This window comes from Gymnoscopelus braueri (genome assembly GCF_963280865.1).
Source record: "Gymnoscopelus braueri genome assembly, chromosome: 15".
In the NCBI taxonomy this organism is placed as follows: domain Eukaryota; kingdom Metazoa; phylum Chordata; class Actinopteri; order Myctophiformes; family Myctophidae; genus Gymnoscopelus; species Gymnoscopelus braueri.
In genome coordinates, this window is record NC_137620.1 from 21336688 (window position 1) to 21363073 (window position 26386).

Genomic DNA, 26386 nt, shown 5'->3' on the forward strand with positions numbered 1-26386 from the left:
CCCCCCTGATTTAAGCTTCAGACATGCTAAATGAGCTATCATTGAGACACCGTTTCCGATACTGGTATGGGAACAACTCTAGTTAACCACTTAAACCCCAACCTCCCTAATCTGGGCGCCATCATCGGCGAACATCCAGTGAAAATAGGCAATCTACAAGTTCACAACATGTCGCATTGGGATAAGCTGTGAGATTGTAGAGCCGCTATTTTCGGCGTAGACATTTGGTGGTGTAGAGGGAGAAAACGAGGGGGCCGACGATGGACCCCTTGGCCTTGGGGGACCCCAGTCACGGTGGCAGAGCGATGTGGACTCGGCTCGCTGTGGATGGTGGGATGGATCGGTATCAAAAGAGGAGGCTTGATAAGATAATGAATCATTGCGCCCACAAATACATGCGACTCAACAGTAATGCCTTCTTAAGCTATACTTATTTGTGCAGCCATTGTCACGCACCAAAATGTGCCGATCTACAAGTTCACAACGCGTTGTGCTGCCATGTGTGTTTATAGATTGGCACAACCAAGTATAAATGTGTTTGTGTGTGTGTGCGGAGTTGTCCTTCATGGCAATTGTTTTTGCACGTGTATGTGTGTGTGTGTGTGTGGGGCTGTGTGCGCGTGTGTGCATCATCCTGACAACCTTTTCCAATGCCAGTATGCATACCTCATTGATTGCTCTGTCAGTGGCTGCATTACAGTGGCTCCTCAATCTGTTACACTGTCTGCCATTTCAATGTCTAGCTGTGTGTAGCGTGTTAGCAGGTTGATTGAGCGGCATGGACTTGTGTGCACACCTATGCACAGTACATGTGTGTGTTGAGTGGCAGAAACATTCCTTTGTGTGTGTATGTGTATTAAGAGAGGTGTGTGTTTGTACCATGCAGACCTTGTGTTTGGTAATAGCGTTGTAGTTTATCAGTGAGGCCTTGAATGCCAGCTAAATGTATTCGTCATCGCCACAGCAAGTTCTGGAGCTAGTGCACAACTCACACACACACACACACACACACACACACACACACTCACACTCACACTCACACTCACACTCACACACACTCAGAATCTCAGCTTGAGCCCTTTTCTTTTAACCTTCCCTGCATGGAGCCAGATTTTTCACCTGTCATCTGTGTGTGTGTGTGTGTGTGTGTGTGTGTGTGTGTGTGTGTGTGTGTGTGTGTGTGTGTGTGTGTGTGTGTGTGTGTGTGTGTGTGTGTGTGTGTGTGTGTGTGTGTGTGTGTGTGTGTGTGTGTGTGTGTGTGTGTGTTGCTTACCCACTGCTATTGGTAAGGTCATGGCTTTCATATTAGTCATCTCAACAGCTGGGTAATAGGAGCTCTGCACAGGTTGTAAAGGACACACACACACACACACACACACACACACACAGGGCTATTTAGCACACAAAAGCATCAGAAGTAGCAGATCTACAAGTTCAAAACGCGTCGCTTCGTGTAGTTTTGAGCTTGTGGATCTGCTACTTTTGATGCTTTTGTGTATGATCCAGTAAGGCATTAATTTACAAAAAAAACACAAATAAATGGAGAGAAGAGGTTTCTGCCCGACAGCAACGATTATATAGCAACATAGGTTTTTCAGAACACTGTTAGGATTTAGAAGGCATTTGTAGAATCGGCCTCAGGTCTTAACAGGTTAAGTGGTTAAAGGAGTAGTTCACCCAAAATAATTACTTATCTTCTATAAATTGATTTGAGTTTCCGGCTGGAGACTCAGAGTCTCCTTTGACTCCGCCGGTCATCAAATTATTGGCTCAGGAATGCGTCAAAAACAAACAATCTCCATGAACTCAAGGCTTCATGGGTTGTGTAATTGATAGAAAATAAGTAATTATTTGGGTGAACTATCTCTTTAACCTGTTCAACTTTCAGTTTCAGTTTATTATCCCTGTGTGCATTTGTGGTTGTGTTGCTTTTCCCTGTGTGTGTCTGTCCGTATGTACGTTATGTATCGATGTATGCATGCATGTGTGATTGTGTGATGGTAATGGGTCTCCACGGTGCAGTGTCTAGAAGCACAGATGCTCTAAATGGGTCAAATTTCTCCCTGCAGAACCAAACTGTCACCACTTTGTCTAAGTGTGTGTTGTTCACATACTGTATGATCATTACATAATAGTTACAGTGGAAATTAACACACGCATGATGAGCAATCTTCTTGAGTGTGCATGATGGTATATCCCTGTTATTGTGTATGTGTTTGTGATGAGAGAGAGAGAGAGAGGCAAATCTAATTGTACTATTTCTAGGCAAAATGACCAGATGATGAGCCGAGAGCAGGTGCTAAATTACTGAACTGAAACCATAGCTTGCAGATACACGCACGCATGCACGAACACACACACTATCGACTACGCACACACACATAGTTGAGTTTTCCAGGGCTAACTCGATCACATAATGTTCATTGCCTTAATGATTCCTTTGGGTGCCATGCTGCTACCATATAGCCCACAGGTAGCGTTCAACCCTCAGTGTGTACATAATACCACTTTGTTGCAAAAGTTTAGATGTATCATCCAGTGTTTGTGCGTTTGCACATGTATGTGCCCCTGTGTCCAATGCATGTGTGTAGTTTGCCAACATATGGCCATGTTTTTCATCCCCTTTTTAAAGCTATTGTTTTCATTACGACCTTATGTTTCAATACCAAGGTCAGCCAAATTGATAATTAGTGCTCATCAGCTTAAGGCTCTCCCATTCTGTCTCTGTCTGTCTGTGTGTGTGTGTGTGTGTCTCTCCCTCTCTCTCTCTCTCTCATTCTCCAAGCTCTCTCACTCTCTGCCTCTGCTTATTTAATGTGTTTGACATTGAGGACTTTTTCGCCCCAAACTCTGGCAGTCAAAGCAGGCCTGTAGGGTGTCAGCCAGGCTGCTCCCACAGTTAAAGTAGAGCTAAAAACCTGCATTTCTCTCCCGTTCTTCATCCCCTCCTGGAGACCAGAGTCTTCGTCGCAAAAGTGGAAAATAACGGATTAAATTGTTCTTTTAAGCATCTCGCCTGCGGACAAAAAACTCCGAATGAACTTTCATTCCCCCCTGATAAAGGCTTCAGTCAAGAAGGCATAACCTTGCCTCTATGCGCCATGCTGAGGCTCTTGTCGTCCTGTGTTAGGTTGTGCTGCTTGTACACCATGGAAAATAAATGTAATGCCTATTGCCTAAATTGCGTTTGCCATGTTCTGCAGCGAGTGTTGTTTGACCCGGCCAGTCATTACAGGTGGCTTGGGGGGGGGTCAGAGGGTTTTGTGCATGGATCCGTGTAAAGCTGTCTGGAGAGGAGACCAGTTGCAAGACAAAAGTCTGTAATTGTTTACCCCCCCCTCCCACCTTAACACCACACAGAAATCTGCCTTTTTTTCTTTCTATTGAACAGTAGAAAGATAACAAAGTGAAGTAACAAGAAAGTTCACATGGCTCAGTTCGCGAGCCATGTGGTCCCATAGGTCAGTAGCCTATGTCTTGTTTCTGTAGCAGTTTGATGTACAAGTTCACCCCCTGGATACGACGCTAGTACAGTATGTCGCAGGGACTTATCCCCAATCCAACCCTTGATGCCGAGTGCCTACCAGGAGGCATTGCGTACCATTTTTTAATAGTCTTTGGTGTAGGACTATACCCGACTCAGAATTTAATTGGTTGAATTATATATGAATTATATCTAGTTTTATACTGTATATAACTGACTGACTTTCTGACAAAATAGTACATTTGCAAGAGTTCCAGTGATGATTTTAAACCACGTTATATAGTCAAGTGCAACAGAGTCATATGAAAATGTTCCGAGCATTTAAAATAAAATCTGTTAAGACAACTATATCACACAAATTGTGTTTTGCCAAAAGACTCTCTGAAGATGGTGGATATTAGTGCTGGAGGCCAATTTAGCAAAAACAGGCCCTTTTGCACTCTCTGAGTTAGATTAACACCGGATTTCACTGTGTATCTGGGGCTTTCAATATGCATAGCTGGGCTTGAGATGCTCATCTCTTTTAAAATTAACATGGTTTACTGAGGTCTCTGCAGAGAGCATTCCTTCTGCGGTAAACAAACAGAGAGAAGCTTTCTTCTCACTATGACTGCCAGCAAAGCATACTAATGGAAAGTATACATTTGTATAGTATGAAGGTTTGTCCCCCTGTGATATTTGCTGAGTGTTGAACCGTGAATGCAGATACATACTTAAATAGAATTCCATATGATAAATTCTAAAGGTTGCAGTACTTGAACTGCTGATTAAGTGTCAGAATTACTTGATACTGTAAGTATCTAGTAAGTTACTAGTTAAGTTTCCATAAAGAAGGATGACATGGAGACCTGTTACAGTACATTACTGTAACAGTACTGATATTTATCACTTTGACTGGATGTGGAAGAGAGGCCCGAATGTAGAGCAAAAATACCCATGCTAGTGTTGGCAGGGCCTCAGTGTCCTGACTTTCTATCGCTCTGTATAAATAAAAGCAGGAAATGACCAGTGTTGCCAGGAATAAGATGTTGTTGAGAGAAATAAGCAACCAGCAGGTCTACGATAGCAAGCCCAAAAGAAGTGACTAGGCCACATGAGCACTTTAAACCTATACACATCGGCTATTTGAAAATAGTCAATCCACAAGCTCACACCGTTGCGAGCTTGTGGATCGACTATTTTCAAAAAGTTGAAATATGTGTAATATTTTTGAAACATTTTAACAACACAAATCTGGCACGGGGCTCCCTAGCACATAACATTTTTAGATATGGATACACGGACAATTACAAGGGGTAACATAAAAATGTTTGCATTTAGGAAGCAAGCCCAAAAAAGACACCACCCGTAACTACCAATATTTTACAAGCAACTTTACAGAAAAACAACAAGCCCAAAGTCGCTTATAACAAGCGGACATGGCAACACTGGCAGGAACTGACTATGGAATAACGCGGCGGGCGGTGTTGGGGATTGGAGGGATGGAGGCAGGAAATCTTGGAAGGTGTCTCTTGTTTATGAAATGTAAATGTCTTCCAAGCCCTGACGACACACATTAGTGAGTGTGGATGCTAATGATAAATTGTGGCGCATTGCAACACATTTATGTTGATGGGTTTTCTGTGGATCCTGCACAACTTTTTTTTTTCTTTTTTTCTTCTTCTCATAACACTTTCTACACCTACACCTCATCCATCACTGCTTGGGACGGATTCAACGTTGCATCTGATCTGACAGTCTCTGTCTGAGAGGAAGCAGGAAAACGGCTGTTGTCTATCTATACAGTATTTTTATTGATATTCATTAATCTTTTTCTATATTAATGCAGCGGGCCAGAGTAGTTTTTATTTTATTTTTAACTTTCCATGAGGAGTTTTTATAATACTTCCTTTAGGATTTATTTGTGTATGAGCTTTACGTTATTATCCCCGCCAAGGCCCGGAAGGCCAAAGGCGAGGATTATGTTTTGTGTCTGTCTGTCCGTCCGTTTGTATGTAAACAGCTAATCTCTGACACTGCTGGACCAATCGGCATTAAACGTTGCACACAGACTCTTGGGAGGCCAAGGAGGAACTTCTGCCCCAAATTTCTCTAATTGGCCTCATGAGGCCAATGTTTGCAAAACAAATGTTTTGCTACCACTCCTACAGATTTTGTCCAAACCTCACCTAAATCGTCACACATTATCTCTGTAGTCATGTGATCTAGACTTATCTGTCCGATTTTTCACAAGTGATTTTCAAAGGTTGCGGAGTGGCCGTTTTGCACAAAATACCACAAATCCTGAACGCGGAATCCGATTGCCGTGAAACTTTGCATGCACCCTTTCACTAGGGGAAAGAATAACTGCCACGCTAAATGTTTTCAACCCATCTGTGTCATTTTAGATTTTAGCGATGGCTATTCAAAAATAACAGATGTACAAGCTCGAGCTTGTACATCTGTTCTTTTTGTGTGAGAACTACTGATTTGGAAGACATTTGTAGAATCGGCCTCAGGTCTTAATGGGTTAATTGGCCTGATGGCGGTGCCTTAACCGTTCCTTGGGAAGGCAACCACGGGCCTGTCTGGGATCTGCGCTCTGAGGAGCGCACTTTTCTAGATCATCATGCAGTGGTTTTAAGCAGTGCTAATTTTGACAGCAAATTCTGATTTAGTCTTAGTCTTTTGAATAACACACCATTTAGTTTTAGTCCTGTTTTAGTCTTCTGAAATCGTTTAGTCTTAGTCTAGTCTTAGTCGACTAAATATCTAAATCTTAGTTAATAGTTTCTTAGTCTTAGTCAAAATTAACACTGGTGTTAAGCTGTGTGTTGACCATGTTGTTGTCACCCCACAGGTGGGCTATGAGAACGCCGGCACCGTGGAGTTCCTGGTGGACAAGAACGGGAAACACTACTTCATCGAGGTCAACTCCCGACTCCAGGTGGAACACACGGTCACTGAAGAAGTCACAGAGTAAGTGACACGCATTCATAGTGTGTGTGTGTGTGTGTGTGTGTGTGTAAGGTGAGAGGTCCTGGCTATCATCTGTCCATAGACAGGTGTCTTGTTTCAAGGACGGATGGTTCCCACCTTGGAAATGTGCTGAAGGATGAAGAGACTGGGTTGGAGAGCATGGAGGAGGAGAGAGGCCAGTGAGGAGTGATAGAATGCTAGAGAGAGAGAGGAGAGGGGGGGACAGAGAGATAAACCAGAGGGAGAGAGAAAAAGGGATATTGCGAAAAAGAGAGGGATGATTGAACAGAGAGCGAGATAACGGAATAGATAGGGAGAGAGAGGGAGATTGCAGAAGAGAGAGAGAGATGTTGGAACACAGAAGAGAGAACCATAGGGATAGTGGAATAGAGAGAGAGAGAGAGAGAGAGAGAGAGAGAGAGAGATATGTTGGAACACAGAAGAGAGAACCAGAGGGATAGTGGAATAGAGAGAGAGAGAGATGTTGGAACACAGAAGAGAGAACCAGAGGGATAGTGGAATAGATAGAGAGGGAGAGAGATGGTGAGAGAGGGAGAGAGACACACAGAGAGAAATGAATGAGAGGTCATGAAAGGTATAAATGGCGTTCTGCTCTCCTGATGACCCATGAGATTTGTTACTCTATGAACCATAGACCATTTCACAGTACTGATACAAGAGTTCATGTTGTGTGACCTGATACACCACATCTGATGATCTGGTGGCTTGAGAAAGGTCCTTGTGACCGAACCGTCGACCTCTTTTAATAAATCAACACAGAGGTGATGTGTGTGTGTGTGTGTGCAGGAATTGACTTTTTTCTTTGGAATTGGATCTTTGGGGGATTTGATTCCCTGCACCGCAAAAGACGCAGAGCCTAGTGGTGTGCGTGTTGTCTTCTACTTATCGTGATTTGATATGGGCCCTTAGTGTATATGTCACAGGTAAATTGGCATTCCAGGGAAATTGGAAGTGGAGCGCTTGTTTTTATTCTCGGGGCGGGGCTGCGATGCGAGGACGACGACGTACTTCGATAATCATTGGACTCCCCATCCACTATCACTGGGAGTCTGGGTTTGACTCCCGCTTGGGACATTACTTTTTCAAACAACCGCGGACTACTTTTTTTCGCCGATAAAGTATAGTTTTGGACCATGACGGAGGCGCGCCGACTCAGCAGACCTTGAGGCCAAGGAGGCGCGCCCGAGCGCCTCCAGGCGCGAGTGCCGGCGACGACCGGCCGATGGTCTGCTAGTCGACTAAGCGCTGTCCGAGTTATGTACCGATAGGCACAGAATCGTATATGATGTTGTGGGGACTGCGTTTGCCCCTCTATGGTTTTCCCCAACTGCCACTCACTGCACTAACATAGCCCGCCAGCCCCGCCTCCTCAGGCTCGCCCCCTTGTGCTTCAACTGCATGGAATAAGGCTGTTCGCGGGGGTGTGTGTGTGTGTGTGTGTGCGCGTGTGCGTGTGCGCGCATGCGTGTGTGCGTGCTCATTTGTGCGCGTGTGCATGCGTGCGTGTGTGGTGTGGGACTCATGTCTGGCTTGCATTACCCTCTAGCGTTGGTTTAAGAATTGCCTGGGGGGCGGTGAAAACAAGCGTTTCTTTTCCAATTTACCTGGAATGCCAATTTACCTGTAACATATATACACACACACACACACACACACACACACACACACACACACACACACACAAACACACATTTATTTCTACTTTTAGTAGGAACTTAACACAACTGGCACAATTAACAGTGAAGGGAATTAACGGAATTGGTGATAAGTAGCAGAGTTGACACTATTAACAAGTTTTATTACAGTTGGGAGGTATTTAATGTATGGCGCACGCACGCACGCACGCACGCACGCACGCACGCACGCACGCACGCACGCACGCACGCACGCACGCACGCACGCACGCACGCACGCACTCACGCACTGACGCACGTTTCATAATTGTACACTTCTCTCCCTGCCTGACTGTCACAGCTCTCTTCAGCTACCATTCTCTGTAGACTGCTTTATCTCTGCCTACTTACTCTTTGAAGGAACACAACAGGCCTCTTTGGAACGGAAAACTTTTGCACTAGCTGAAGTCACACTCACCCACTGACCAGTGTAGACGCTGCAATAATCGATTATTTTTGTGCGTGATTAGTCTATCAGTTACTTTGTTGATTAATCAAATAATTGAGAAGATTATTTATTTTATTTTAATTTGTTATGTCAATGACTCGGGGTGGAAAAATGTACTAAATTGATTATTATTATTGTATACTTCTTCGTACAATGGCAAAAAAATGCTGATCTACAAGCTGATTACAGCATGTCACGATGCGTTGTGAGCTTGTAGATCTGCTATTTTTCACTTTAGGAAAAATGTTGACGATTTTTTAACATTTCATTTTGAATATCAATTATTTTATTTAAATCGATATATTTTTTAGATTGATTAGTTTGATTAACTGAACACTGGCTTAGTGTACAGAAGTGTGTGCTGTGCTTTGTGGGTAGTGCAGAGCTACAGTTCACAACGTTCCACTAAACTAAAATCTGTTGGGATGACTTCGTGGCAAGCTATAGTTTAATACATCCTGAACACACAGAGATGAACAAACGTGCAATTGCTGTCGATAGTTGAAGTGCGTATTTGCCAAGAGGCCAGCAGGGGTTTACTTTATGTCAGGGACATTTTGAAGCCGTATAGCTGATGTGTGGAGGCTGTTATCTCAAACTGAATTGCTAACAAATGGAACAGAATTAAGCGGATAATGAGCAGTGATGAGTAAATAGTCATCACACATTCAGCGTTCCTCGTTTTTGTAGAACAGCACACTGTTGACGCAGTCGACCGTAGAATACTGTAGATAAAGGTCATGTTTTGTGTGGTTTAATGGCGCGTGAGCTGGTACTCCATAACTACTGTAAGTGCTATAGTAATACCACCATCGCCAATGAGTGTATAGGATGCGACTGTGGCTCATGCAGAGCATTAACAATTGTTTCACTTTCTCTCTCTACTTCTTATGCCTAGTTTATGTTCCGTCGTACGACCTTGTCTTGTGCCGAAAATAGCAGATCTTCTAAGATCACAATGCGTTGAGAACACAACGCATTGTGAGCTTGTAATTCTGCTATTTTTGGTGTGAATCTGGCTTCATCCTCTCATTTTGTTTGATGCCATCTTATTGTCTTGCCTTGACATTCTCTGATGCGCGTCTCGCAGTTTCTCTCACTATTCTTTTTCAGTTTTTATGATCTCTGGTTTATCATCAAAATGAATAAACCCACATGAGCTTACGGTTCTTCACATTATGAAGTTTCATGATCCTCAATGCCTCTGAAGACACGAACATTCCAGCAATGAAGGATCAAGTTGATTTAGCTATTATTTACCTTCCCGCCATTTTGTCATATTAGATGTTAACGTTATGCCTGACATAGAAAAAAGGCAATATATTGAACTAATATTCTTACTCATTCACCAAGGCTTATATGCTGGATTACTGGTAAGCATCAAAGATGAGATCGTAACTTCGTTCTTAAACATCAATAAAAGAGTCTCACCAGCCCTCTCAGACTCTCTTGCTCTCTCTCGCCTCTCTCTCTCTCTCTCTCTCTCTCTCTCTCTCTCTCTCTCTCTCTCTCTCTCGCACGCACACGCACACGCACACACACACGCACACACCTCTTACACACCATTTCCTTATCTTCTCTCTCTCTCTGCCCTTTCTCTTTTATCCCCTTTCTCTTTAATTTAATATAATACATTTTCTCACTATATTTCCTCAAGTGCTGCTGCCACAAGGCGAGATAAGTTAATAGAAATCCTGCTTGGGGTATTTCAAACATTGGCCGACTACTTCATATCCAGTCCCAACCATTTCCTGGCTCAAGTTTATACAGACCCCCCACTGTGTTGTGCATGCTGCGTGTCCAAACCGTTCTCCTCTTAATTGGCAACGAGGGGCCGCTTAGCATTTTGCCTTTAGAGATGCTGAAGCATATTTATTTTGTGATTTCTAATCGTAGATTCACTGAAGTTTACATCTCAGCTTTTATTCATATTTATTTTATTTCAGGCAGCAGAGATTTTGGCTCTGCCCATATCTTCTTTTATTTATTCAGCCATTGCATTTGGTTGAACGGACTCGCTAAAAATGTAGTTTTAACGGCGACCTACAAGCTCACAACGTGTTGCAATGCACTTGTCTCACTGCACACCAGTGTGCCTCAGTAGACCATTTGACAACCACTGTTATAGACAGATTCAGTCATACACTCTTAACACCTAATCTGCCAGAATTATTTCAGATTCTTTGCTGTAGACTGCCAGAGATTTTTCATTGAAAAAAAAAGTACTCAGGAGCCGAGATACAGAATTTTTAAGTTTTAAGTTAACAAGGAAGTGGAGAGACGAAGATCTGCGTCTTTGGCAGCCAGGCGAGAAATTAATTAGAACGCAGATATGCGTCTTTGGCAGCCAATGTGTAAAATGAACCAAATCCCTTCAACATAATTATCTGTTGGGCTGGTAGCATCATAGGCTAACTACATTAGCTATCATCTTGGTGGATGATAGCGTTGCTGGTAGTGTCTAGCTGACGATGGCAGTGTTTGCGGAGAGAGAAGCCCACGGGATTGATCCTCCAAGTATAATCCCCCCCCCCTCACCATAACTACTGGACAGGTTTAGCTAGCTTGTTAAGCTTACAGCAGACCAACAAGAACCTTTTGTATTTGGTATCCAGGAAAGAGAATGGGAGTTCATATCGGTTGGAACTGTTATTATTTCAGTCAGTTTGAAACCATTTATAGAGCATTAGAACATTATTAAAGGACGACTTCCACCATTTTCAACCTATCTTCATATAATTTGTCCACTCCTCACTAAAGCTCATGATAAAATGGTAAAACATAAATTCTACTCTGTATGTCTCATAGCTGAGCTGTGGACACTCTTAGACACAAAATGGTACCACATTATCATGAGCATTAGTGAGGACCAATTATATGAAGTTGAGTTGAAAATGGGTGAAGTCGTCCTTTAACTATCCTGTGCAGTATGTCTCCTTTGAAACATGGACCAGTACCACAGTTCTACCAACAGGCCTCATCTCACAAGTGTACTAGTGTCCAGTGGGACTCTGTAATGGTCATGGAGCCTGGCCTGTGGTCCCTCCCTGGTGGAGCAATTTGCTCGTTTTTTGTGTGTCTGAGTGAGTGGCTTTGTCACTAATAGAGCCGTCAGCCATGCAGGTGATTTTTCAGCGAGTTGTCAGAACCTCTCCTTTAAACGCATTCATTCCCTCGTTCTCGCTCTCCTCCCACCTCTTTAATCACCCTTTCATCCCCATGGCCTAATTTGTTGCTTTCGTCTCGTCGTTTTTTTTCCTCTTACGGCTCACCCCTCTCTCCCTCCCTTGTAGCTCCAAATCTCGCTCCATCTCCTATCTATCCGTCTTCAACCATTCTTTACTTTCCCCTCCGTATCTCTCTCCATTCATTACTCCTTCTGTTTGCGTGTTGTACACTGATCGGTGTGTTTGTGTATAACTGCTTGGTATGTGGGTCCTCCTCAACGCCACTAATAGGATGCGGTTCCTTCCCAGTGCTACTAATAGGACGTTATCTGTAGCAAGGGTCGATACTCACACACACACACACACACACACACACACACACACACACACACACACACACACACACACACACACACACACACACACACACACACGCCGTCATGTCTTATTCCTCTTATAATCTGTCTCTTGTCGTTCCTCCCTCGGGCTCTCTCCTTCATCTGTCTGTCCTCGGCTGAATCCATCTCTGTCTGTCTGTATGTCTGTCTGTCCGTCCGTCCCCTCTGGGTGCATTTTAGCAGCCATGGCAGCTACTGCATGGATGCGAGATGATGAGATCGTCTTACCGGCTAGTTACTGGCTAAAAACATAGTTTTCAGCAAACTCCCCATTTCCCCTGTCAATTCCTACCACACAGTCAGTCAGTCAGTCAATAAGGGGTCCCTTTTACAGCAGCCTTTTTGACGGGTAAACACAGCTGAAGGTAATATTGTTAAATGTGGGTGTGTGATCATTTAGGCATTTCTGTGTGCCAGCATGAAATGGACTGTATACGAGCTGTCCATGCTGGCTCACATTGTAACACCTAAATGAAACACACACACAATTAACGTTATTACCTTCAGCTGCGTTTACCGGTCAAATGTCTGCTGTGAAAATGGTCCGTTCGAAATATTTTTGGCAGACTTTTATGCCTAAATTTGCTGCATTTTAGAGCTCGAAACAATAGCAGTGAAACGTCCCTCGCAATTTTGAGGCAACATTAGGTTTGTATGGAACACACACACACACACACACACACACACACACACACACACACACACACACACACACACACACACACACACACACACACACACACACACACACAGCGAGAGGCGACCACCTGCTGTATTATGTAAATTACATTAGTAATCTTGTGTCACTATTGTTGTTCTCAAAGTACACTGTACATTCAAATGCATAGATTTATACTAGCTGTAGTATACAACCCTCATAGACGTATTTATGATTCTGACGTCTTCAATCCACAAGAGTTGTAGGGTTCACGCCCCATGGAGACCTGGACTTTCTGCACTATGCCCCGTAGACACTCCAAACATGTACAAATGTGAAAATAAAGGTGCTTAACCCCAAGCCCCAAATGTTAACTGGCTCTACGGGGTAGTAGTTTAATGTAATAATCCATATCTTTCAATAAAGAAGTGTTTTAATGCCGTCTGTGGCCGATTCTGTCGGAAGTTCCCAATGGGCGGTAGTGACGGGTAGTGACGGGGCGCATCCGGTGGAACCCGGAATTACACTAAATGTAAACAGGAAGTAAACGAGGGTGAAAAAATGGCGTTCGGCCACAGACGGCATTAAAACACTTCTTCTACCCCGTAGAGCCAGTTAACAATTGGGGCTTGGGGTTAAGCACCTTTATTTTCACATTTGTACATGTTTGGAGTGTCTACGGGGCATAGTGCAGAAAGTCCAGGTCTCCATGGGGCGTGAACCCTACAACTCTCGTAGATTGAAGACGTCAGAATCATAAATACGTCTACGAGGGTTGTATACTACAGCTAGATTTATACTACTAGACAGGCAACACTGCAAGTGTATGCCCATATATGGGCATGCCCATACAAACTACAGACATATGCACGCACGCACGCACGCACGCACGCACGCACGCACGCACGCACGCACGCACGCACGCACGCACGCACGCACGCACGCACGCACGCACGCACGCACGCACGCACGCACGCACGCACGCACGCACGCACGCACGCACGCACTCACTCACTCACTCACTCACTCACTCACTCACTCACTCACTCACTCACTCACTCACTCACTCACTCACTCACTCACTCAGACACAGATTTAGCACATTTATGGTAGGATAGTGGTCTTTAATTGAGCGGTGGGAGGCTGGGACCTCACTATTTATAAAATCCATGCCACGGCCCTGGCCTTGCTGACAGTACTAGAGACCTCTCATCTTCTCCTATAGGATTATATATAGCCTTTGCGTTGGTGAAAATGTGCTAAAATGTGGGCATGCTGGTGTCTGTGAATTTAGGTTGGGTTTGGGAACTTATCTTGTCATATTCGGGACATGCGAGAAAGAAGTGCCTTTCTGTCTATTTCTAAAAGGTCACATTGCTGGCAGAGCTTCTGGTCCCTGGGTATGCAAGGTTTTTAAATATCTTCCGTTTTCAATTTCAAGGTTATGGTCCCCGTGTCTTTATTTAGTGAGTTTTATACTTTCTTTGGTTTGTTGAGTGGTCTGGTATTTGGCCAGTTCAGCCTCTCAGAAAATGGAATTTGTGTTGTCATTTAACTTTTCCACTCCAAACATCTGTGTGTAATGTGTTTTCAGATGGAGGTCAGTATATTTCAGATCATTTGGCCCTTTTAGAATGTTTCAATGCCAAATAGACTCGAGGGGATCCGACTCTGGAGAGGGGTGTTTATTGAGAAGATTTGGATGTTTTCAATGAGTTCTGGTCTGCGTGATTTGCAGTTGATGCAGACAAAATGTGTACGTTTCTGTGTGTCTGTGTGCGTCTGTGTGTGTTTTAAAGCGTAACATTTTTAACTCAAATCTTTGCTTCTGGGGAATTCTACAAATTTCTTGCAGTTAAAAAAACTATATATATATTTTATGTTGCTATAATATTGGTGGTTCTCAAACTTTTTTCATGTCAAGGACCACCCAAGATGTTATGTATTTGTCCATGGACCCCCCATCTCAAAATATTTTCTTCCCGGGACCCCCAGAAGCAAAGATTTGAGTTAAAAATGTATGTATATTTTCAAAGATTTGCATACATTTTCAATTTTTCTTTTCTTCAAAAATAGCAGATCTACAAGCTCATAGCTCGGTTCCGTGCTATGAGATTGTATATCTGTTTTTGAATAGGCAAAGTATAAGATAATGGTTAAAATCTAAAATGACGCTTTCCCGGTCTTAATGGGTTAATATGAAAACATAATTAATAACCGATCTGACCACTTAACAAGGTGTGGTCAGATGGGTGGGCCGCGAACCTTTTTTAGATTTTCAAGTGGGCCCTGATCCAGAAAGGGTTGAGAACCACTGATCTCATGGATTCCCAGGCTTTGGGGTGACTCAGGGCACGTAGCCAATTTGTTTATGTAAATGTGAGACAAAGTTGAACCTAAACTACGACCTTGTCTCACCTCCCGACCCTGTTGAAAAAAATGATGATAATCTTTTGAACCCATTAAAACCCGGGAAAGTGGCCCGGACCGCTTTAGTTCTTGTTACATTCGTAAGCCAATAATTTGATGACCAGCGGAAAGATGCTAATGTCTCCGGTCATCAAATTATTGGCTTAGAAATGCGACAAAAACAAAACATCTCCATGAATTCAAGTCTCCATGGGGTGAGTAATCGATAGAAAAAAAGTTCTTTTAGGGGTGAACTATCCCTTTTAATGGGTTCTAGATGCAGTATTTCTCTCTCTTGCCTTTATGATGTTGAATATGTTTTCTATTTAAAAGTGAAATGCCTTTCTGAGACGATCAAGCAGGTAAAAACATTATACCCTCTTGCTTTTTTTGGTAGATTGTGTTCCTTGATTATTGAGTTTATGGAGATGAGATTATTGAGTATTCTCTCTCTCACTCTGTTCTTCGTCTCTTCCACACCCACCCACCAACTCATTCTCATTCTCTCATATCTCTCTTTCTCGCAGTCTCTCTTTCTTTGTCTTACTGCAGGAGTGTCAGTGAGGGGGTGGAATACCATAACCTATAATCATGAGATACAGGCACTCAGGCACACGCATGCACACACACACACACACACACACAACAGTACAGTCATTTGCAGCGAAATATGAAAAATCTATGGCACAGAGAGACATACACACACACACATACACACACACACAGTCATGCACGCACGCTCACGCCCGCCCGCACGCCCGCACGCACACACACACACACGCACGCACGCACGCACGCACGCACGCACAGTCACATACTAACTAATAGACAAAGTTGTGCTTGGGAATTAATGCAATTACCCATCTGTCTGCCTGCCTAACTGAGTTTCCATAAGATGGCGGTAATTCTACCTGATTGATTTACTGAGTGTGTTCAACTTTCAAGATTCAGTGTTTTTGGAGATTGATGTTAATCTTTTTCATAATTCATAAGCCCTAGACTGCCCCAACGCTCCTGATTTCGTGTATAGAGGGGCGGGTGTATAGAGCCGGCGAGAGACTGCGCCTGATCCCATTGGTTCACCGATCTGTCCGTCAACCCCCGCCCCGTTAACGCAACATTACGAGCGACGCCCACTGCACTCTGGTTGGTTGGGAAGTGAAACACTTCCTCATACCGAGTACACCGACGGGCTGGGCCAGGCTTTTATTTTTTAGCAAAACTAAACAATAAAAGCCTGGAGATCGAGGCTACATAAGCTCTAATGTCCGGGAACGTAACTATTCAGCAGTTCTACCGTACCCCGTGAACGGAACGCTGAACCGTGCTCCGGTACGCCTGTAAGAGGTTGTCTGGAGTACGATTCATGCAATGTAAAGGCTCACCGTACCAAAACAAGGAAGTGGACTGCTATTCATAGCGCCCCGTGTTGTACCTTCTGATGGTTCTACTTGAATGTTGGCATGATATATTAATCCCGCTAGTGTTTTAGTAGCGTGAGCGTGGAAAAAGAAAAAAAGGCGCTCATCGCGGGTGTCTAGGATAAAGACAGGATTAGTTAGTGACTTCACTGTTATTCGACACGGTACATTGGACGGCATACCCAAGAGGCTGCTTATAAGATACCAAGGATCCGTCAGTGATGTCACTGTCATGCGACAATTGTTCAGACGACGTTAAGTTGGCTGCGCAGCGAGGTTTCAAAGACCGCCAGCGCGCACTGCTGTGGTTGTGTGTCGTTTCTCTGTTATTGTTATAACTCAAGACAACATCAGGAACACAGACAAACTGTATTATTCGCTCGAAACTGACAAAAGTGACTCTTCTTCCGCCTCATGAGATTCTCCCAAAGCCCCATAGTCCACAGCGCTCCCTTGAGGCACCTAAGTACCATTACAGTTGAATTGAAGTGTACTCGGGTATAGAAAAAACATTACTAATGTGAGCGCTGGCCAGCGGGGGAAGGGCAATCGTATATATCGGGAACAGTTCGAATCAATGGGACCCAGTGTGAATCCGCCCTTACTCAGTGTGAGGTACAGTAGATACCTGTGTTTGAGTTGTATGTTGTATCTGTAAACACATAGAGTGTGTGTGTGTGTGTGTGTGTGTGTGTGTGTGTGTGTGTGTGTGTGTGTGTGTGTGTGTGTGTGTGTGTGTGTGTGGGTGTGTGTGTGTGTGCGCTTTCGTATTCTTCAGATGTAACTCTGCCTTTGTATCCTTTTTGAGGTTCAATTTGTCTATAAGTAAGCTGTAAAAGATCTGTCTTTCACTGGTAGGCCTGTCTCTGTTGTCTATGTATGAACGTGTCTCAGGGGACAGTGGGATTGGTGGACAGGAGTCCTATACATAAAAAGTGATTTAATTAAACCCTTGGTTTCTCATTTTGTGTGTTTGTTTTCCCTTGAGGTGTTTGGGCATGAAAGAGAGAGAGAGGAGAAACCATTATTGCTGTTGGATGCATGCATTAACTTAACTGTGTGTGTGTGTGTGTGTGTGTGTGTGTGTGTGTGTGTGTGTGTGTGTGTGTGTGTGTGTGTGTGTGTGTGTGTGTGTGTGTGTGTGTGTGTGTGTGTGTGTGTGTGTGTGTGTGTGTGTGTGTGTGTGGGGGGGGGGGGGGGGGGGGGGTGTGTGTGTTGGCAGACAGTGCTGCTGGCAGCTAGTGATCGACCAATTATGTTTTTTCAGTGGCCGATGCTGATATTTAGAGAATAGGGATGGCAGGTTGAAAAACAATGAATCTACAAGTTATGAACCTGTATTTTAGATTCCAGTACACATGCTCATGGACATGGACGTAGAAAGCTGTCAGATAGGCCAAAAACATTATCGCTCGACCACTACTGACAACTATAGTCTCATACCAACACAACCTAAATGAAACTCAAGTCTGAATAACACCACAGCAGGAAGAGAGTACTGAGTGGAGGATGAGTGGAGGCTGAGTGGAGGATACTAAAATCCAATAGTATACCCCCCCCCCCCCCCCCAACAAATAAATATGTCCCACATGTCTGAAAAATCTAAGAAAACAATTCGATTTCCTGCCCTCTGTCATACCAAGGGGAGGAGGTGAAATCTATCTCTCTCTGATGGAGAAAAATTAATTTATATAGCAAAAAGATGTATTATTTTGTTCCCCCTCAAGCACTTGTTATTGGCAGAAGATCTGAGTTGTTATCAGCAGGGGGGAAACTAAGTGATGTCAGTTCATCTTTAGTTGAAAGCAAAGGAATGGTCTGCCATGTAATGTTTTTTTTTGTTAAGCTTTTGTGTGTGTTAGAGCATGCCTTGTAATATGCCTAGTACATTGGAATGAATATTGAGAAAAGTCCATGAATTGCGTAACATATAATAAAAATGATTGCCTTTTAGAACAGTGCCCTAAAATATTGAGAGAGAGAGATTGTGTTTTCTCCCGCCTTTTTTATTGCTTTTGTTTGTCATGATATTAAAGACAAAAAAAAAAGAATTGTGGGAAGATAGCGTGTGTGTTTCCATGAACACCTCCATCTGTTTAAACCATTAACACCGGGAAAGCATCTGTGTCATTTTATACTAAAGCCGGCGGCCAAATACATATAATTAAAAAGTATATATATATGTATAATATAAAAAGTTTGAGCACCACTGATATAGCAACATTATGTTTTTTTGAAAACTGTTAGGATTTAGAAGACATTTGAAGAACCGGCCTCAGGTCTTAATGGGTTAAAATAATCGTGTGTGTGTGTGTGTGTGTGTGTGTGTGTGTGCGTGCGTCGCTCTTCCTCACCTTGCATTCTTATTGCCTTATTCTGTTTGTGCGTCTCCTCACGTCTGTCATTTGCACATGACAGAGTGGTGAGTGAGTGCATGTGTGCACGTGCAGTACGTGTGCTAGATGTGTATTCACCACCTACTTAAGCTAGCTAATTATCCCTAAATGACCACAATCTATCTTCATCACATGGAGAAATAATGAGTGACAGAGAGAGAGAGAGAGAGAGAGAGAGAGAGAGAGAGAGACACAGACTCTCCATAAAGGAGAGGAGACTCATTGACAGAGGGCCTGACAGACAAGCAGTGAAAAGAGAAGGGGAGACGAGATGAATAAAAGAAGGGAATGAGTCACCCCCATAGCTACAGATGCAGGAATGACATGTCTCGGCATCAGGGATGGAATAACATTTTTACGCAGCGCCATTTGGTGGATAATGCTAAGTTACACATAATAATGGTAACACATACATTTCAACATTCATATGCCAGCAAAGGACAAGGTTTTTCACAGTTATTCATGCATTTTCCATGCTTTCGTTTCTTGTCTTTCTTCCTTCCACCCTCCCTTCCTTCCACTCTTCCTTATTTCCTTCCTTCCGGCAAAATATACCATTTCATGTTAAGGTTAAGATTGTTCCATCACAGCACGTCGCTTGGAGCAATGTCCGTACTCTGGACAAGTCCGGGCTTGTATTTAAACCACTATATTTGTGGGTGTATCAATTGCCTGTTCGCTTTTAACGTCACGTCGTGAATAGACTATTTAATGGGTTTGTATGTTTGTTGGTCCAGCTCTCGCCCTGATGAAGACCTTAACTGGTCGAAACATGTTGTAATTTTTATAGAAGTAGAAGTTCGGGCCTCACATCTAGAGCTCACACCTACGTTGCACCGCCTATCGGACTGATATGGCCATATATGGAGATCTCTGAGGCAACGGCTGTTGTCTTATTTGTGTCCACGCATGCGCTGTGTAACTGGGAAAATGTGATGCATATCGCGTAGGAACACTAATAAGTATTGCAAGTAAGTAAGTGTCTTGCTCAGCCGACACCTAAACACATAGACCAGGGTTGGGAGGCAAACCGGTGACCTTATGCTAACAAGACAGCCTCTCAAACACTAAGCTACGGCCACCCGTAACATAATGAGGCTATAGAATAATGCAAGTATGAATCATTAATTTGTTCTCGCAAGAGAACATGTTTCTCAACGGCCCATGCATATAGAGGAAAGAAAAGGAGACATCTGCAGTCTTTGAATTAAGCATATAATATTTTATGAAAAAAGAGAAAAGGTCTGGAGTGCTCAGAAGTCCAAGAAAGTGTAATGAAGGTAATCTTTGGTTAGGGACCAAAAGTATTAAGATGGCCATTTCATGATAGAAATTAATTCAAAACAGTGCATGGTGACAGGGATACAACCCACACCCAATCATTTTCAACCCTAACCCGATTCAATATTTTTTTTGTAGAATCGTCCTCAGGTCATAATGGGTTAAGGCAGATGGGCTACAGCAGCAGAAGGCCACACTGGGTGCCTAGCTAAGAACAGTACATTGAGCCTCGCAGTTAATTTCGCACAGGCTCACCACAATTGGAAAATAGAAGATTGGAGAAAAAAAACGTTGTCTGGTCTGATGAGTCTCGATTTCTGCTGTGACATCCGGATTGGTACAGTCGGATCAGAATTTGGTGTCTACAACGTGAAAGAATGGATCCATGATCCTGCCTTGCATCAACGGTTCAGGCCACGTTCAAAGTCACTTAAATCTCCTTTCCTCCCCATTGTGATGCTGGGTTTGCATGCCTGAATGCATTGAGTTTCTGATGTAATTGGCTGATTAGACATGTACGTTAATGTGCAGTTGGACACATGCATACATAATAAAGTGGTTGGTGACTGTATGTGCTGGTTGTCAGACAATTCAGTGCGACTATCTCACTAGAAAACCTCCTATCTGTCTATATATAGAGAGAGAGACACACACACACACACGCACACACGCACACACACACACACACACACACACCCCCCCCCCCCCACACACACACACACACACCCCCACACACACACACACACACACACTCACACTCACACTCTCACTCTCACTCTCACACTCACACTCACAGACACACACACACACACACAGAGAGAGAAAGGATGCCACTCAGATAATATATCATATCTCCCGCTCTCACATGCTGGGTACAGTATATACCTATCAGAGGAAATTGCCCCATTTGAAATGGAGTGCGGCAGGGATGCTGGAGGCCCCTTGTGAGACGAAGGAAGGTGGCAACGACAGATATAGCTGTGTGTAACGCTTCTGTAAAAGCCTCAAGCTTTGGAGGCTCACTTAAGCCCACGTCCTGTACCAATATGGATCTGGGACATGTGTGCACGTACGCAAACACACACACTGTATGGTCTCCCTGCAGTAGGAGGATCCTTTAAAGCATATACTGTGTATCAAGAACGGTAATGCCTATGTATGTATGTATGTGTGTGTGTGTGCACACAGTCACACACAAAGTATGAGTGCGTTTATGCATGTGCAATACGCCTACGAGTTCAAGGGTGCGTCTGTGTGTATAAATAGAGCAAATCCCAGCAGGAAGTCTTTCTAATTACAAACACAGCCTCTAAGTGGAAGTGAGAGATTGTGAGCATCTGTGTGTGTTTTGTGAGTTAAGCTATTGTGTGTTGTTCAAACTGTACAGTAGTACATCTGTTTGACAAACGCAGCGTTAGGGAGAAATGGAGAGAAAGAAAGTGAGAAATGCAGAGTTGATTGTGTGTGTGTGTGTGTGTGTGTGTGTGTGGGTGTGGGTGTGTGTGTGTGATGGTGAAGCTGAAAGAATGTGTATCAAAATAGCATCATTCAATAAGGCCTGCGGTGTTGCAGACAAGACAGAATGCTATCAGCGAGGTCTGGTGAAAGGAGGTGGGGTGGCATTTTCAACTCATTTCACAACAATTACATTCCACTCACAACTTGATGACTAATTGGTTGGTGAATAATTTGAATACAAACAGTGGCAGCTGGCACACAGTCTGTCTCATAGGCGAAACGATATCAACAAACATGACAGATAATTGGTCGTTTAAAAAAAAAACGAGCCATTTTACAGCCACATTTAAGTAGCCACATACAGCAAGGCTCTAATGCGAGTCCTGGGTGACCATAGAATTCTGCTGACCGTTTTCATTTTCAGTCGTTTAATTGGGGACTAATTTAGACACGGGACACTAGGAATATACTGTATACCGCTTAATGTGATTCAACAAACTGTCCATTGTTGACTGGGTTAAGATGAGAGTGTCTGCTAAAGTAAACGCCTAGCATGGTATTTAATTAGGCATTAAATTGTATAATTTCTTAGAAAATAAATAAATAGGGAAGAAAAAAAAAATCAACCGGGAACTGTGGTGGATTTGAAAAGACAGTTTTCAGGGCAGGATAAAACTAACGTCCTCATTTGTTGAGCGCTTTCTCAGCTACATAGTACATCCCCAGAGTCTTTAGTAAAAGACCCTACAGGGCCATGAAACAAAGACATCATGCAGCCGGTTTTCCCTGCATTTAAAAGCTTTGATGCACAACCCCATTCTCCAAACCAAAACCCACTCCTGTCCCTCCTGTTCATGAGGAAGCAAAGTCTGTCGGCCTTATCCACAATCCAACTCCATTTGATGGTAAATCCTGTGCCTTTCCTCCAGTCTTTGATATAAACTCTGCCCTGGGAAACCGCTGGCATGTGCAAAAGGTCTTGAGGAGGGGGGGGGGGGGGGAGTCCAGAGAGATAATGAGAGTGTAATATATGGAAATTACAGATTTAATTTATAATTTAGACCATGATAATTCATGAAAAATTGGATTTGATTAATTCCAAGCTCAGGTTTAGAATGGTGAATTATTGAAGAGGGAATATATCATCTATATACACTGAGCCTACATCACAAACAGTACAGTGTTAAATAGATTAAAGAGTTCTTCCCGTACCATTGCCGTGGAGGGACCCCCCGCCCCTCCTGAAAGACCCCCAAATGACCAAATATGTCCCACCAAATAGGGCTTTGGCGACTCATCGACCTTATCAATTACGGAAATACATCGATTTGAATAACGTGCATCGGCACATAGCAATGAAGCAAGATGACTGCGCCTGGTCAAAGCAGCAGCAGCTAAAAAAGAAGCATACCCACCATCATCTAAAGTAGTTTCCCCAACTTAGGGACTGTATTGCATAGCAATGCTATTATATGTGAATTCATTTTCTTAATTAAAATAGAGAAGAAAGTGTAATTTTTTGCTACACTGGTCTGTTCAGCTCAGATCTTACAGTCTAATGCTCAGATGCTGTGTGCGACGGGCCTGTATACATTTCATGGTTTGTCGTGTTCTTTATCAGTAGTTTATATGTAGATGTTATGCAATTTTTTTTGGTTTTGGGTCACAGGGGACACCAACTGTCTCTTTTGGGTCTTGCACTGAAAACATGGGAACCCCTGATCTAAAGTGTGGGAGACAGAGACAATGTGGTGCTCTGTAAACTCTGCAAATTGGAAATGGCTTATCACAGCACCACATTACAGCTGCCATGCACAAACACTCAAAGCGAAAGCATCCCAGAGACGGCGGCGAGACAGCAATGTAAATCCTGTTTACTTTTTGTCCCCACTCAAGCATGAGATATTAGGATTATCAACATGCGGAACGTGTTCCCGTTAGTAGTAGTCACTTAAAATTGATTTTCTAAATGTTACTCCATTGCACCCATCTTGAAAAGTAATTTTTGCACCACTGCAAACGTAACATCACACCATGCATCATTTAACGTTATTTGCTCATTTTATGTTTTCAGTTTACGACAACAGCCATGTATGAGTGAGGAAATGACTTAAACAAAAATGACAGACTGCTACGGAGAGAAAGGAGGGGATGGAGAGAAGGAGAGGGGTTGTGTATGTGCTTGGGTGAGTGTGCTAGAGATTTGAGGCAGACTGCAATCGTTTCAGTGATTCCTGTTATTCCTGAGATTCTATTAAAATGGAGATTACAAGGTTAGATTGGGCTATGTGTGCACACGTGGTTTCTTGTTACATTTGTTTTGTTTTAAGTGAAGACGAATGAATAAAATAATGGATTATTATTATTATTATTATTAGTCAGTCAGTCATAGCCTGTCTGTTCCGCATGGTTCTCCTCAGCGGGTTGAGCAATTGATCTGAACTTGCACACGGGCATTGACCATTAGCACACGCAGACAGCCATGAAGCCCATTTTTCACTTTCCCAAAATGTAAGCTGTTTATTAGCGTTTTTGTGTAGACACCAGAGATTCGGAGTTCGGCCTATGGAATCTGTTGTCACGGTTACGCTCTGTTTTTATGGGCACATCCCTCCCTCGGTCCTCTGCGATATGCACTCTGAGTTTGAAGTGGAATGCTCCCATGTATGGGCATGGGCATATCGGTTGGATGGGTGGTTCTGGAGAACTGGATCTCTGTTATGCTTATATATATGGGCATATCGGTCGTATTGGCGGTATTGGACAACCGCCTATCCGGCCGACTCGACATCAGTCGGTACGGCATTCCCTCGGGTCCTCCACGATGTGTGCACCGAGGCAGAAGTCAAGATGCGTGAACTACAGACACACACAGACAGATCGAATGCATTTTTAGTAGGATATTATCTGCCATTGAAATCATGACCACCAGCCATCACAGCATTGTAAATGAACCACATCACTCATACACACTCAAATTATAACAAATGCATGTTCAAAACCTCAAGCACATGCACACGCACACGCACACACTAAGCCGAGTCCCTCATTCATATTCGCCTGCTTATTTCACAATCACCCCCTGTACGCTTCGCTGCACAATTATAATCGCCCTAAAACTATTTGATGATGTTCTCACAAAAAAACTAGCAAACAGTCCAGCACATGTGCAGCGCACACAAAATGCAATAATAAAAAAAACAAAAGACAAACAAAAGTGTGCACACTGCACAATAACACTGGTGTGCACACCTACAAAAACCAAAGAGAAACTCTGCAGCGAACTTAGACCCATATGCATACCAATTACAGTCACACACACAACATTATGAAATCCGATGGCAGATATCAATATATTTCACACATTTACTCACACACACAACCTATTAAATTATTTCAATCACTTTTAGCTCACTATCCAGCTCAACAATATGATATCAATGAATACGGTACGCAAACACGATTAGAACAATATGTATGTGCAGAATTGTATACTGTGTGTAATACTGTGTAATACTGTGTATGTATCTACAAATATCTTCTAAATACTAACAGGTTTCTGAAAATCGTATGTTTCTATATCAGTGGTGCTTAAACTTTTTCACTTGATAAACTTTTCCAAAATGATATGTATTTGATCGCCGAGCCCATCTCAAAATATTTAGTTCCAGGGACCCCCAGAAGCAAAGATTTGAGTAAAAATGTACGCTTTAAAAAATATATATATTCAAAGATTTGCACAAATTTCCACGAAAAAAAAAGAAGAGCTATAAGCTTGTATATCTGCTATTGTTTTATAGCCAAAGTATGATATAGTGGTTATAGCTAAAATCTAAGATGACACATACTGTACATACTGTATATGCAATGGAGAAGGTTGAGGAGAGCAGGAATGGAGAGAACACACATGGAGAGGAGGAGCAGGGGCTTTGAGGACAGAAGAGCTGGCCAGGGGGGGAGGAGGAGCAGGGGGAGATGGGAGGACAGAGGGGGGTCAGGAAATCTATAAGCCCTGGGCAAAACTAGACAGGAGCAGGAGGTTAAAGGAGGATAAGTAGGAGGAGATGTGAGTGGAGGAGAGGAGAATAGAAGGCTGCAGGACATGAGGGGAAGAAGGTAACAGATGGGGAAGGGAGGAGAGGAGAAGGGAGGTGAGATATATCTGGGTTGTAACAAGGTTGCTTGTTTTTCGTAGCCATTTGTTAGCAGCAGTCAAAGTCAAATTTCTCAAGAGACATAATTAGACCATAATTAAATTTTGCCCTGTTAATTGTACTTTGAAAACTGGTTTTAGGAAAAGGAGAGAGCGACTGGAAGATACAAAAACAAAGTTTGGAAAAAAATCTGTCTTGCGTGGCCAGGGTGAGGTTACAGGTTGTTATAGCAACAGTCACCTTTGAATCCCAGCATCACAATGTGTCACAAGGAGCTTCAAAATGGCTGACTAATACAGTTGAAGTTGTCTGTCTGTCTTTACAGATATGCCCATAAGGGCATATCGGTGCAGAGTCTCCAGACAGACAGACAGACAGACAGACATTTAATGTCTTCTAAATCCTAACGTATTTCTGAAATACGTATGTTGCTATATCAGTGGTTCTCAAACGTCTCTTC

At 43.2% G+C, this 26386-nt stretch overlaps 1 protein-coding gene across 1 annotated transcript in view; it reads left to right on the forward strand.

Moving 5' to 3' along the window:
* LOC308102440 (pyruvate carboxylase, mitochondrial-like) overlaps window positions 1–26386 on the forward strand; it is a 445486-nt gene that overhangs the window by 87139 nt on the left and 331961 nt on the right. Inside the window, exon 10 of the mRNA XM_080452156.1 lies at window positions 6324–6442. Within this exon, the coding sequence (XP_080308282.1) occupies window positions 6324–6442 (119 nt within the window). The remainder of the gene's footprint in view (window positions 1–6323; window positions 6443–26386) is intronic.